Below are 12,785 nucleotides of genomic sequence, written 5' to 3'. Positions count from 1 at the left end.
GCAACTCTCTCTTCCATACAGATGTAACCGATGGAGATTAGTCCACATTTGCTGATGGCACCTCCTCGACGCTCACGGCAAGGGGTGTTTCGCAGCGTTTCTGTGATCCGCCAACCCTTGACGCTGCCTGCACAGTGACAGGCCGCGTGCATAGCCATCGCCGTGCGTGCAACTGAGGTCACCAGCTGCTCGATGCATGACGAGACACACAGCCGGCGGGAGTGATTTGTACTGCACTGTTTACAGATCCTGTGACGATCGACCCTGGGACTGGTCTATATCGAGGTGTACAGTATACATCGGTGGGTATATACAGGATCATAAGCTGCCATGGTTCATCCACTGTTGGATGAAGGCCTCCCAAACCGTCTCCACCCCTCCCACGGTCCGCATCTTATAACTGTGGAACTCATCAGACCAGCTGTTGTGCATTTGACGAAATGTTTACACGGATATAAATAGCACAGAAGACACCAAAGGCCCCCGAATAGGATGGCATACTGTTGGGGCGAGTGCTGTTAGCAAGCGCCTATGAATGCCAGCACGGTGCATGAGGTGCGCGTCGATAAAACACGCACACTTACGTTCGTGTAAGTGTCTCTATGAGTGTGGGTGAGCGTGCGCGACTGCCGTGCCAGGCTAGGTGCACGTTTAAATCAGCGCCCAGCCAGTTGGTCGCTGCTCGCTCCGTGCCCTTGGCGCCGCCGCGCCCGCGAGGTTATAAACGGCGCCAGAAAGCGGACACCGCGACTATTTTGGGCCGTGGGGTCCACGGGGGCCACATTGGGGCCACACCGAAGCCATCTTCCGTCCGACGCTGAGACAAACAGACTTTCCTGCGGCCTCAACAAAGACCCCCAGAGCCGAAGGGGACCGCACACGGAGCTCACCGCAGGGGCCACGCAGAGAGAAGGGACAGGCCCTTTGGCTCGTGCACGGGATTTGTGTGAAGAGGTGCGAGGTGCGAGGAGGAGGAGGAGGAGGGAGCGCCGCGTCTGATTAAGTGCAGGAGCAACCTTTCTGATGGGAGACCCCGGAGAAGACACCCATGAAGGTACGGAGCTGAATCACCACGCATTCCACTCCTCGTATCCCTGTGATTTTCTCCCTCTCACTCGCGTCCTGACTCTCACTTAGATTTCAGCTTCGTGAGACCGGGGAGTCCTATATCTATGCATATTTTACAGAATATTCAATGTCACTGTGGCCTTAAGATGAAAATAAAAAATATGGTAGGCGACATTTTGGGCAATTTCCTTCGCAGCACCAATTCCCTTAAATGAGTTGTTATGTGTGCTTATTCACCACTACCAAAGCAATATAAACACATTATACACAGTATACAGTATATACATACGCACACATCGTTTCCAAAACACGAGCAAGTGCTGCTAATGTGTTGCATTGCTGCCCGTTTGGATGGCCACATTCTCTCAAAATGTCTTGAGTCGATTATTCTAGAAAGACAAAAAGGCCACGTGTGCAGTTCTTAGTGAGCTGGTGGTCTAGATAAGGCTGATAGCGTTTGCCCTTGCGATGCGGCACACCTGTGTGTCGTTACCTCTCTGTGGGCAAATCACCCAGAGTGCACCCGGGCTCGTCAGATCTCGGAAACTAAGCGGGATTTCAGCCTAGATAGTGCATAACAAGGTGATATAGGCTGCTGCGGGACTTCGTTCTGGGCAGCAGAGAGCAGTGCAGCAACATCCACGGTTGTACTGCACTGCTGTGCTCCCGCGCCTGTGCTGCCCGCATTCACCAACCTGCACTATGACTACCGCGTAGCGAGGCGCTCATCCAGAAGTGGATTGACACGAGGGCTGTGCATGTGCGGCTCTTCACATCTGCGATGAGTAAAACACTTTCACTCACTCACTCACACATCCAGGAACGTCACCCCGAGTCCCAAGGCTAAGTTTCAGGAGGGCCCTTCCAAGTCTGTTTTCACAGCAGAGGGGTTGATGTCGCTCCGGCTGCCGCTGCTGTGTTTGTGTTGATCCCAGTTGAGTAATGTGCAAGATATTTCTCAGCATTGGGATGTTTGGCCAATACCAGTCACACTGTGTGTACGGGTTCGGCAAATCTCTGGCTGTTACAATCGGGTTTCTGGAATTATCGATATCCGCAAGAGATACGCACACGGCTAATACCGGTCTGCCACGTAACGCTGTCTCGAGCAGTATTTGGCTCTGTGACTCAGGCACGGAGGCATCTGCCACAGCAATGGCGTAAGGATTGGTGTCACTCATGGAGCAACTGCGATCCAGAGGTCGCCAGCTCCACCTCATCTCCCGGAGTGGGAGCTGAAAAATGGGGTGCATGTATGCGTATTTGTGTGTCTTCGTATGTCTGTGTCTGCATGTGTACGTGAGTGTCAGCGTGTATGTATGCGTCTGCGTGTGTCTCGGTGTCTGTATGGGTATTTGTGTCTCTCTGCGTCTGTGCGTGTCTCCATGTGTGTCTCTCTGTATACCTGCCTGTGTCTCTGCGCGCGTCTCAGCCGGGCCTGCCGAGGACTCCCCCGAGCTGTGCGCTCCCTCCCCGGCTTCTGCCTCCTCCTCGAAGCCTCCTGTGGCTCTGGGCACGTGGATCGTGCTCGGCTCTCTGCTGGTTCTGTGGCTCGCAGCCTCCGTGGTGGCTCTGGGATGGGTCAACTCGCAGTCCGTCGGTGAGGCTGCGGGCCGGCCCGCTAGGCTGTAACCACGGCTGATTTACAATGCACGGGGCAGACAAATGCCGCGTTTCCACCACCACCACCTCGTGCTTGCTTAGGGTCTCGCCCGTTCCAGGGGCTAAGCCCCACCGACCACGGAGCCCCACGACCGGGTCCTCAACACGGTTGGAGGAATCGATGAGTTAAGTTCTTTGAAAACTTCACGTTGACCACGATAGCAGTCAACGTGAAGTGATGAGAAGGCGAGCGAGTGACTGGAGTGACTTCGTGAGTCTCGTGAGCTACATCTCACCGCCCCCACCCCCTTTCTGGGCCCCCAGAGATTGCATTTGCAGGTCATAAGAGAGCATTGCATTTCTCACACTTTTTTGAACCAGGAATGTAGGGCAGTTCAATTCCTTTTACTGAGACGGCGGTGAATTGGCCCAGAATGCATTGCTCAGTCGGTCATGCTTTGTCCTCACAAGAACACATCTTCCCACAATGCAGTGTCCTAGCAGTGTTTTATTATTTTACTTATCAGATATATGCGTTTGTTTAGTGACAGTGATACTTTGTGATTATTGAAGGGGTGGTCTGTTAATCACTACCTGCTGTTGGGTAACTTTTCATATGCCTATTTAAAAAGAGGTAATCAGAAATTTTAAAAAATGAAATTCTGATCAGGCCGCATGGTGCAAGCAATTGCGGTCTCCAACTCTTATCATCCACTCTGTCTCTCTACTGCATCTCTATTCATGTGCTATGACGAAGGACCATTGCCCGAAACGTCACCTATTATATATGTGTGATTCCATTCAAGGCCACGCAGTGTGGTTGTTGACGAACGTGTTGAGTGTTCTTGTTGGCTGTGCTTGTGCACCGCTGCCAACGCAGCAGCAGCAGGAAATCCGATTGACCAGAGGGCCACTGATTACCACCCCGCCCTTGTTCCGAGTTGTCCCCTGGGACACTCGAGCCCGGTTCTGAATGGGCTGCGAGTGAAAGCGGGCCCGGTTAGAGGCCCTGCAGTCACTGGCGACAGGGCAGAGACCATCGACTCGCTCGACGAATTGAGAAGCCCGTGGGAGTGATGCACTTGGCCTGCCACCCAGAATTATCAAGGTGGGGTTGTCGGACCACACAAATGTCGCAAAACTCTTTCCCGTGAGCGTCGACGAGGTGCCGTACCCTGACTTGCCAGGAGAGGCGGTACAGCAAAGTGTGAACTACTTTCCATCTGTTCCCTCTGCGTGGAATATAGTGTTGCGCCCTCGCATGCGAAGCTTACTCCTACGTATGTAAACACGTATTAATCGGTTGAAAACTTCTTAAAATATAGAGGACTGCAGAACTTGGGCAAATGTTGGCAGCGCCAGTTCACCGCCTGGCTGCTGCTGCTACCTTCCAGCTCGTGGTTGTGGTTCCTACTCGGCGACTGTGAGAGGTGCACTTTGAATGAGCGGCGCTAAATTAAAACGCCACGTTATTAATCTCGGGCAGCTGAAACCGGATCCCAACGCGCATGGTGCCCACTGAGTAATAATATAATCCTTGGGCACCTCTGCCAAGTGCCCTTATACGTGCAGATGCATCCTCGCGTCTCCTGCAGTGCTGCGAGCTTCAGTTACAGAGGAGGCAGCCCTCCCGCCCCGTCTCCCCCTCTCGAATGAATCGCAGACGAACCGCCCCGACCTGCGCGCTCCAGCGGCCCTCCCGAGCCTCCGCGCCGGTGGCCGTGCGTGGTTGGTGCGCGCCGAGGCGCAAAACAATGAAACGGGGCCCCCTGACCCCAAATCTCCTCTTGGTGAGCCCGGAACCTGGGCCCCCTGACCCCTGGGCCCCAGTGCAATTGCGCAGCATGCACACTCGAGTCAAGTCCGTTTGATGGTAATTAGCCTGTGGCGCTGTTTTGACACAGGGCTCCCATCTAAGGCCCCATCGCATCGAACACGCAAACAGAATACAGCAAAGATAATTTTAGAAAGTAGATGACATCCGTTTTTTTTATCCAAAGAAAAATCGCGAAACAATTCTTAAGTTCTGAAAACAATTCCCCACCATCACCACCACCCTCGCAATCACCACGGTCACCGCACAAGAGATGTGGTTGTGCGGTAATGGCTGGAGGCGAGCGAGAGCTGCGCCGCTGCCGGTCGCGGCTCCCTGGCCCCGCCACCACGAGCAGGGCGCCCTCAATGCGCCCTGCGCCGCTGGTATCCAGAAGCCAAGCTGGGGCCGAACCCGGGGAGTAATTGCACGTGGGACTGTTGGGGATAGCAAGCGTGGTAAGCTCCGGTTGCGATCTGGACAGGATATGGCCGTTCTAGCAGTGGACTTGTGAATCTATCTGTGCGGAGCGTTAACTGTCGCCCCCGCCCCCGTGTGCGTGCTGGGGTTTCTCCGCGTTCTCCGGGTTGCTCTCCATGCGAAGCCAAACTCGCATTGCCAAGGAATTGGCCAAGCATTCCAAAGTAGCAGCACCCTCATGAAAATAGTCTTGAGGCTCAGTGAGGCTTTCCTAAGTAAATGCCAATGTTATGAAAGAGAACACAGGCGGCATGCGTTCTCTGTAGGATGAAGCTTCAATCGCCGTGTGCCACCATTATCCCCATCCCTTAGCTGTCCACTCTTCCAGGAAATTGCCATTGTCCGTCATATGTCACTGAGGGGCTCCTGGCTTTTCTACATCTGGCAGTTCTGCAGTGATCGTTCAGGCGAGCCTCACTCTGCTGTTGAGACATTGTTCAGAGTTTGCTTGGATTGAACCAATGGTGCTGAAATGTTGCACTCTCCGAGAAAAGGCGGTGTGGCTGACGGGATGTTTATACAATACCTGTATATTGCATTTAGAGGAACAGATGTGTGAATGAGGTGGATTGCTGATGTGTTACTTCACTCACAGGAGCGGTGACATGGCCACGCAGACAGCGCCAGCAACTGAGCCCCAAACCGCAGTTCGATTCCCTGCACCGCCTTGAGCTCTGTGATTGTGTGAAGGCTCTCGAGTGGCAGTGAGCCCATCTTCCCTTCACGTGCAACAATCAGCTCTCGAGCTCATCTGCCGCTGGATTGGGGGCGGCCCGTGGAGATCAGGGTTACTTGAACATACTTCACCACGCTGGTCAGATCAGTGCATGTTGGTGAAGAGGAATGGGGGCCCAGGAATTGGTTGGACACAGGGTTAGAGTTCACGAACGTGTGGAGATGGCGCGGTTGTAATCGGGCGTACAGCGAGGGGCATGACGGGCGTGTGGCGATGTTGCAGGGCACGTCGCGACGGGACGCGCGGACGTGGACGAGGAAGCGGGGCTGGGCTACTCTTTCCTCACCTTCTTCTTTGATGCCTTTGAACCCGAGTCGGCAAAGCCAGGTGAGGTCCACTCCTCCCGTCGTCTGCACGTTTCGTGCCGTGTGAAATGTGTACTGTGTGCAGGTTATTGTTCTCCATATGGGAGTGCGCGGCTGTAGATGCGTGTGTGGGGAGCGGTGGTGCCGGGTTTAGCGGCGCCGCGCTACGAAACACCGGTGGGTGGGTGCATTGTGCGCCTGTTGAGAGCGGGAGTGCAATGGTTAGTGCGCTGTGCTACGAATCCGGTCACCTGAGTTAGATTCCCGCTAACGTCCAACACCAGTGACGATTATATTAATAGGTACTGGGCCTCCCCTAGGTCGACTCAGCCTCAAATGAGTAACTGGTGCGATGTGTAAAACATCGCTACTGAGTAGACAAAGGCGACCGGGCACGGTCCTGTCCACTCAGCCCCTCGTGTGCCGTGACATCTGTTAAGGCTATACGGAGGATCTTTATCATGGTGTGTGTGTACATGGTGTGTGTGTGTGCATGGTGTGTACATGGTGTGTGTGTACATGGTGTGTGTGTGTGCATGGTGTGTGTGTGTGCATGGTGTGTACATGGTGTGTGTGTGTGTTGTGTACATGGTGTGTGTGTAGATGGTGTGTACATGGTGTGTGTGTACATGGTGTGTACATGGTGTGTGTGTACATGGTGTGTGTGTACATGGTGTGTACATGGTGTGTGTGTACATGGTGTGTGTACATGGTGTGTGTGTACATGGTGTGTGTACATGGTGTGTGTGTACATGGTGTGTACATGGTGTGTACATGGTGTGTGTGTACATGGTGTGTACATGGTGTGTGTGTACATGGTGTGTGTACATGGTGTGTGTTTACATGGTGTGTGTACATGGTGTGTGTGTACATGGTGTGTACATGGTGTCTGTGTACATGGTGTGTACATGGTGTGTGTGTACATGGTGTGTGTGTGTGTTGTGTACATGGTGTGTGTGTGTACATGGTGTGTGTGTACATGATGTGTACATGGTGTGTGTGTACATGGTGTGTGTGTACATGATGTGTACATGGTGTGTGTGTACATGGTGTGTGTGTACATGATGTGTACATGGTGTGTGTGTACATGGTGTGTGTGTACATGATGTGTGTACATGATGTGTGTACATGGTGTGTGTGTGTACATGATGTGTACATGGTGTGTGTGTACATGGTGTGTGTGTACATGGTGTGTGCATGGTGTGTGTGTGTGTGTGTACATGGTGTGTGTACATGGTGTGTGTGGTGTGTACATGGTGTGTGTGTGTACATGGTGTGTACATGGTGTGTGTGTGTGTACATGGTGTGTGTGTGTGTACATGGTGTGTGTGTGTACATGGTGTGTGTATACATGGTATGTGTGTGCATGGTGTGTGTGGTGTGTACATGGTGTGTGTGTGTACATGGTGTGTGTGTATGTGTACATGGTGTGTGTGTACATAGTGTGTGTGTACATGGTGTGTGTGTGTGGTGTGTGTGCATGGTGTGTGTATGTGTACATGGTGTGTGTGGTGTGTACATGGTGTGTGTGTACATGGTGTGTGTGTACATGGTGTGTGTGTGTGCATGGTGTGTGTATACATGGTGTGTGTGTACATGGGGTGTGTGTACATGGTGTGTGTGTGTGTACATGGTGTGTGTGTACATGATGTGTACATGGTGTGTGTGTACATGGTGTGTGTGTGTACATGGTGTGTGTGTGTTGTGTGTGTACATGATGTGTACATGGTGTGTGTGTACATGGTGTGTGTGTACATGGTGTGTGTGGTGTGTGTGTGTACATGGTGTGTACATGGTGTGTGTGTACATGATGTGTACATGGTGTGTGTGTACATGGTGTGTGTGTGTACATGGTGTGTGTGGTGTGTGTGTGTGTACATGGTGTGTACATGGTGTGTGTGTACATGATGTGTACATGGTGTGTACATGGTGTGTGTGTGGTGTGTGTGTACATGATGTGTACATGGTGTGTGTGTGTACATGGTGTGTGTGTGTACATGGTGTGTGTGTGTGTACATGGTGTGTGTAGTGTGTGTACATGGTGTGTGTGTACATGGTGTGTGTGTACATGGTGTGTGTGTACATGGTGTGTGTGTGGGGTGTGTGTACATGATGTGTACATGGTGTGTGTGTACATGGTGTGTGTGTGTACATGGTGTGTGTGTACATGGTGTGTGTGTACATGGTGTGTACATGGTGTGTGTGTACATGGTGTGTGTGTGTACATGGTGTGTGTGTACATGGTGTGTACATGGTGTGTGTGTACATGGTGTGTGTGTACATGGTGTGTATGTACATGGTGTGTACATGGTGTGTGTGTACATGGTGTGTACATGGTGTGTGTGTACATGGTGTGTGTGTGTGGTGTGTGTGTGTACATGGTGTGTGTGGTGTGTACATGGTGTGTGTGTACATGGTGTGTGTGGTGTGTACATGGTGTGTGTGTACATGGTGTGTACATGGTGTGTGTGTACATGATGTGTACATGGTGTGTGTGTACATGGTGTGTGTGTACATGGTGTGTGTGTACATGGTGTGTGTGTGTACATGATGTGTACATGGTGTGTGTACATGATGTGTACATGGTGTGTGTGTACATGGTGTGTGTGTGTACATGGTGTGTGTGTACATGGTGTGTGTGTACATGGTGTGTGTGTGTACATGATGTGTGTACATGGTTTGTGTGTGTACATGGTGTGTGTGTACATGCTGTGTGTGTACATGGTGTGTGTGTACATGGTGTGTGTGTGTACATGATGTGTGTACATGGTGTGTGTGTGTGTACATGGTGTGTGTGTGTGTGGTGTATACATGGTGTGTGTGTACATGGTGTGTGTGTGGTGTATACATGGTGTGTGTACATGGTGTGTGTGTGTACATGGTGTGTACATGGTGTGTGTGTACATGGTGTGTGTGTACATGGTGTGTGTGTACATGGTGTGTGTGTGTGGTGTGTGTGTGTGCATGGTGTGTGTGTATGTGTACATGGTGTGTGTGTACATGGTGTGTGTAGTGTGTACATGGTGTGTGTGTACATGGTGTGTGTGTACATGGTGTGTACATGGTGTGTGTGTACATGGTGTCTGTGTACATGGTGTGTACATGGTGTGTGTGTACATGGTGTGTACATGGTGTGTGTGGTGTGTACATGGTGTGTGTGTACATGGTGTGTGTGTGTACATGATGTGTGTGTGTGGTGTGTACATGGTGTCTGTGTACATGGTGTGTACATGGTGTGTGTGTGTGGTGTGTACATGGTGTCTGTGTACATGGTGTGTACATGGTGTCTGTGTACATGGTGTGTGTGTGTGTACATGATGTGTGTGTGTGGTGTGTACATGGTGTCTGTGTACATGGTGTCTGTGTACATGGTGTGTACATGGTGTGTGTGTACATGGTGTGTACATGGTGTGTGTGTACATGGTGTGTGTGTGTTGTGTACATGGTGTGTGTGTGTACATGGTGTGTGTGTGTGTACATGGTGTGTGTGTGTACATGGTGTAGTGTGTACATGATGTGTGTGTACATGGTGTGTGTGGTGTGTACATGGTGTGTGTGTACATGGTGTGTGTGTGTACATGGGGTGTGTGTACATGGTGTGTGTGTGTATCTGTTATGATGCCCACAGAGGAACCCGCAGTGAAGTCCGCCGGTGATGAAGCCAAGAAAGCCAAAAAGAAGCGAGCAGAGAAGGTGGTGGAGGCGGAAAAACCCAGCAAGAAGAGACCTCTCAAAGAGGTGAAGGAAGTCGAGGAGAAACTGTTGAAGAAGAGTAAGAGGGAAGACAAAGACGAGAAGGTAGCCCACAAGCCCGACAAGGGCCGGGACGCAGGGAGAGAGGGGCAGGCCGGCGGCTCAGCGGGCGGCGTGAAGTCGGGGAAGAGGAAGGAGGAGGAGGAGGGGAAGAAGAAGGAGGAGGAGAAGGTGAGTAGCGGCGGCGGCGCGGGCAAGAGAGAGGGCGGCGCTCGGGACGAGGGAGCGGAGAAGAGGCGAGACAAAGGCAGCGGCGCGGGCAGCCAGAAAGGGGCGAAGCGGGAGGAGAAGGGCAGCGCGACAGACGACAAGGCGGCGACGCGAGGAGCAAAGGGCAGCGGCCATGCCGATGAGAAGGCTGGGGCGAAGCCGGCCAAGAAGGGCGGCAACAACGGAGACGGAGGAAAGGGAAAACATCCCAAGGACAAAAATGACAGCGACCAGGAGAACAAGAGCCACGGGAAAAAGTCCAAGTGAGCGGTGGAGCGGAGTGTGGATCAGCGGTGGCTGACATCTGAGGTTTGCACTGCGGGTGATGATGTATGGCCCAAGTGGAGGGCGCTCTCCCCACACACACTCACACTCAGCTCTCATCTGAATCCAGAGATACACCCGTTCGGCAAGTGTGTCCGAAAACACATCACCTTCTCATTGTAATTGTAATTATATTAAACAGTGTCGAAATGTTACGTGTTCTCAAGATGCTCTGCAGGGCACACGAACAAACAGAAACGTTGATCATCAACACGATGGCTGAGGCCGGGTCCTCGCCCGTCGCGAGTTGATAGTCTCAGCCCGGCCACCAATTAATACACAAAACACCCTCATCGTTGAATTTGGCAAAATTCCACCTCTTAGAAATGCTAAATAATGGTTTGACCATAACGCGACGAATATTACTGCCAGCAGCACCGTAAGTGGGCAAGTGCTGCCCTCTGCTGTGTTGACCAGAGCTCGCTTGGACAAGAAGGGGTCGTCGCTGGTAGCTCTGCGATATCCGCTTCCGTGGGTCGCATCGTATCCTGGAGACTGTTGGCAGGACTTTTACAATACGAATCTTAAGTTGACGATTCAAACGCTGCATTTCAGTCACAACTCAAAGTTGTCTCCTGCTCGTTTTAGCATTAAGGAATTGGTGCTCATCTCTTGTTTACAGCCCGCAGACAGTCGTGGAAATTCCACATTCTTATGGCGGGCGTAAGTGAATCAATAGTACAATCACTGTTGATCTTTCCCAGAAAGTGGTACTGATTTTAGCGACTCCGGAGGGAGGGATGATGATTCAACTCATTCATCTAGGACAGGGGTCGGCAACCTACGGCTCCGGAGCCGCATGCGGCTCTTTACGGGCTGCTTCTTGACGATATGTACGTGAGTACAGTTGTACTCAGATGCATTGCGGCTCTTGAAATACTGAATTTTGTACCGAATTGGAAAGAAATGGCTCTTCTTGTTATTTTGGTTGCCGACCCCTGATCTAGGGTTATTGATTCGCGACCATCTAATTGCGAGCGGCTGTCGGCCGATATACTCCTTGCAATGATACAAAACTCGAGTGGTTATACCGACGCGAATCACCTCGGAATATCTCTCATTAACGCTCGTGACGTCACTCCACATCGACCAGCCCCCCTCATTAATATACACGAGCAGGTGACGTCCTCCAAATGGACACCCCCCCCCCTCATTAATAATCATGATCGACTGACGTCACACCACATGGGGGGCCGAGGCGCCTCCTCCCCCCTCCTCGGCGTCAACTCACAGCCCTCACGACAAAGGCAGAACCCTCACGCCACGCGATCTCCGTGACGCTGTTGAGGTATCAAAGTAAAAAGGACGTCGTGATGAACAAGGGATTATATCCTTAAAATGAAATAAGTCTGTGTCACCGCGCCCTTACTAACTGCACGCGCCCTGATGCAATGAATGTGACGTCGCGGTCTGCTTTTCGCTTGCAAGTTTCAGATTTGCTGCAATACACCCGTCCTTGGACGGGCAAAAGGCGAGTCTTATAGATAGCATTTCCCCCGCCATAGGAATGTGTAATTTCCACAACTGGCTCTGCAGGGCTGAAAACAGGATATGAACACGAATGCCCCGATGCTCGTGTGAGCAGGACCTCACCGTGACTTTTCGTGTGACGTCACTGTTGTTTGCCGTACTTTGAATACCACTGCAGTGACGTCACATTCCTAAAGAAGTACGGCGGCCTACCTGAAAGTCACTTTAACGTCATTTCTCCCCTCACTAAGCTTCAGGCTGGCACGGGGCAGCCCTGGACACGTCACCTTGGTGTATAGCTACAAGGGCTGTGCTTGTGTGTGTTGGCCTGGGTCTGTCACGTGTCCAGTTTGGGCATTCTGACAGAGCACAGCGCGGAGCTCGCCCCGAGTCGTCTCGCCTCGCGACGTCGACTCCGCGGTCGCCTTTCGCTTTGGCCCGAGCTGCGGGTATTCACGAGGTACGAGGCAGCCCCTTGTGGGAGAGAGACAGGGAGAGAGAGAGAAACGAGAGAGATGCAGAGCGGGAGATGGGAGTTTCAAACACCGACAAGGCGACGATATCTGATGGGGAGAAGACAGCAAGTTGGTGGAGGAGCAAAATATCTTTAAAAAACGCGAGCCCGAATACTGACCACGTGGACAGGTGTGACGTAGGTTTGTCATAGAACGTTGCAAAATGCCCAGCTCGTCATTGTGGAGAGTGCTTGCAGCTTCATGTTTGTGCCGACATCTCCACACTCGTTGCACTGGTTGTAAAACTACAAGTGGTGACCCTGATGGGCTCTCGTCTGGTTCAATAAAGCGGTGCTTCTCATCTCATTATCCACGGCACTCACTCTCGAGCTCGCTCGATCTTCGCGGCCACACCGAGGGTGGGCAAGGATGGGTGAGTGCGTGCGTGAGTGGGTGAGTGTGTGGGTGCGTGAGTGGGTGGGTGAGTGGGTGGGTGAGTGAGTAGGTGAGTGAGTGGGTGGGTGCGTGAGTGGGTGGGTGAGTGAGTGGGTGCGTGAGTGGGCAGGTGA

General features: G+C 52.2%; 1 protein-coding gene across 1 annotated transcript; it reads left to right on the top strand.

Annotated features, from left to right (window-relative positions):
* The first annotated feature begins 494 nt into the window (after nt 1–494).
* On the top strand, nt 495–12,585 carry LOC133344080 (circumsporozoite protein-like). Its single transcript, XM_061554028.1, has 4 exons — nt 495–1,054; nt 2,501–2,668; nt 5,922–6,026; nt 9,633–12,585. Exons 1-4 carry the CDS (start codon nt 1,024–1,026, stop codon nt 10,232–10,234), a joined length of 906 nt encoding a protein of 301 aa, XP_061410012.1. The 5' UTR covers nt 495–1,023; the 3' UTR covers nt 10,235–12,585.
* The last annotated feature ends 200 nt before the right edge of the window (nt 12,586–12,785 follow it).

Source organism: Lethenteron reissneri, chromosome 19 (genome assembly GCF_015708825.2).
Source record: "Lethenteron reissneri isolate LAM-NWPU_2019-01 chromosome 19, ASM1570882v1, whole genome shotgun sequence".
In the NCBI taxonomy this organism is placed as follows: Eukaryota; Metazoa; Chordata; class Hyperoartia; order Petromyzontiformes; family Petromyzontidae; genus Lethenteron; species Lethenteron reissneri.
Note: the sequence above shows the minus strand (reverse complement) of the source record. Positions and strands in the feature narration are given on the sequence as shown.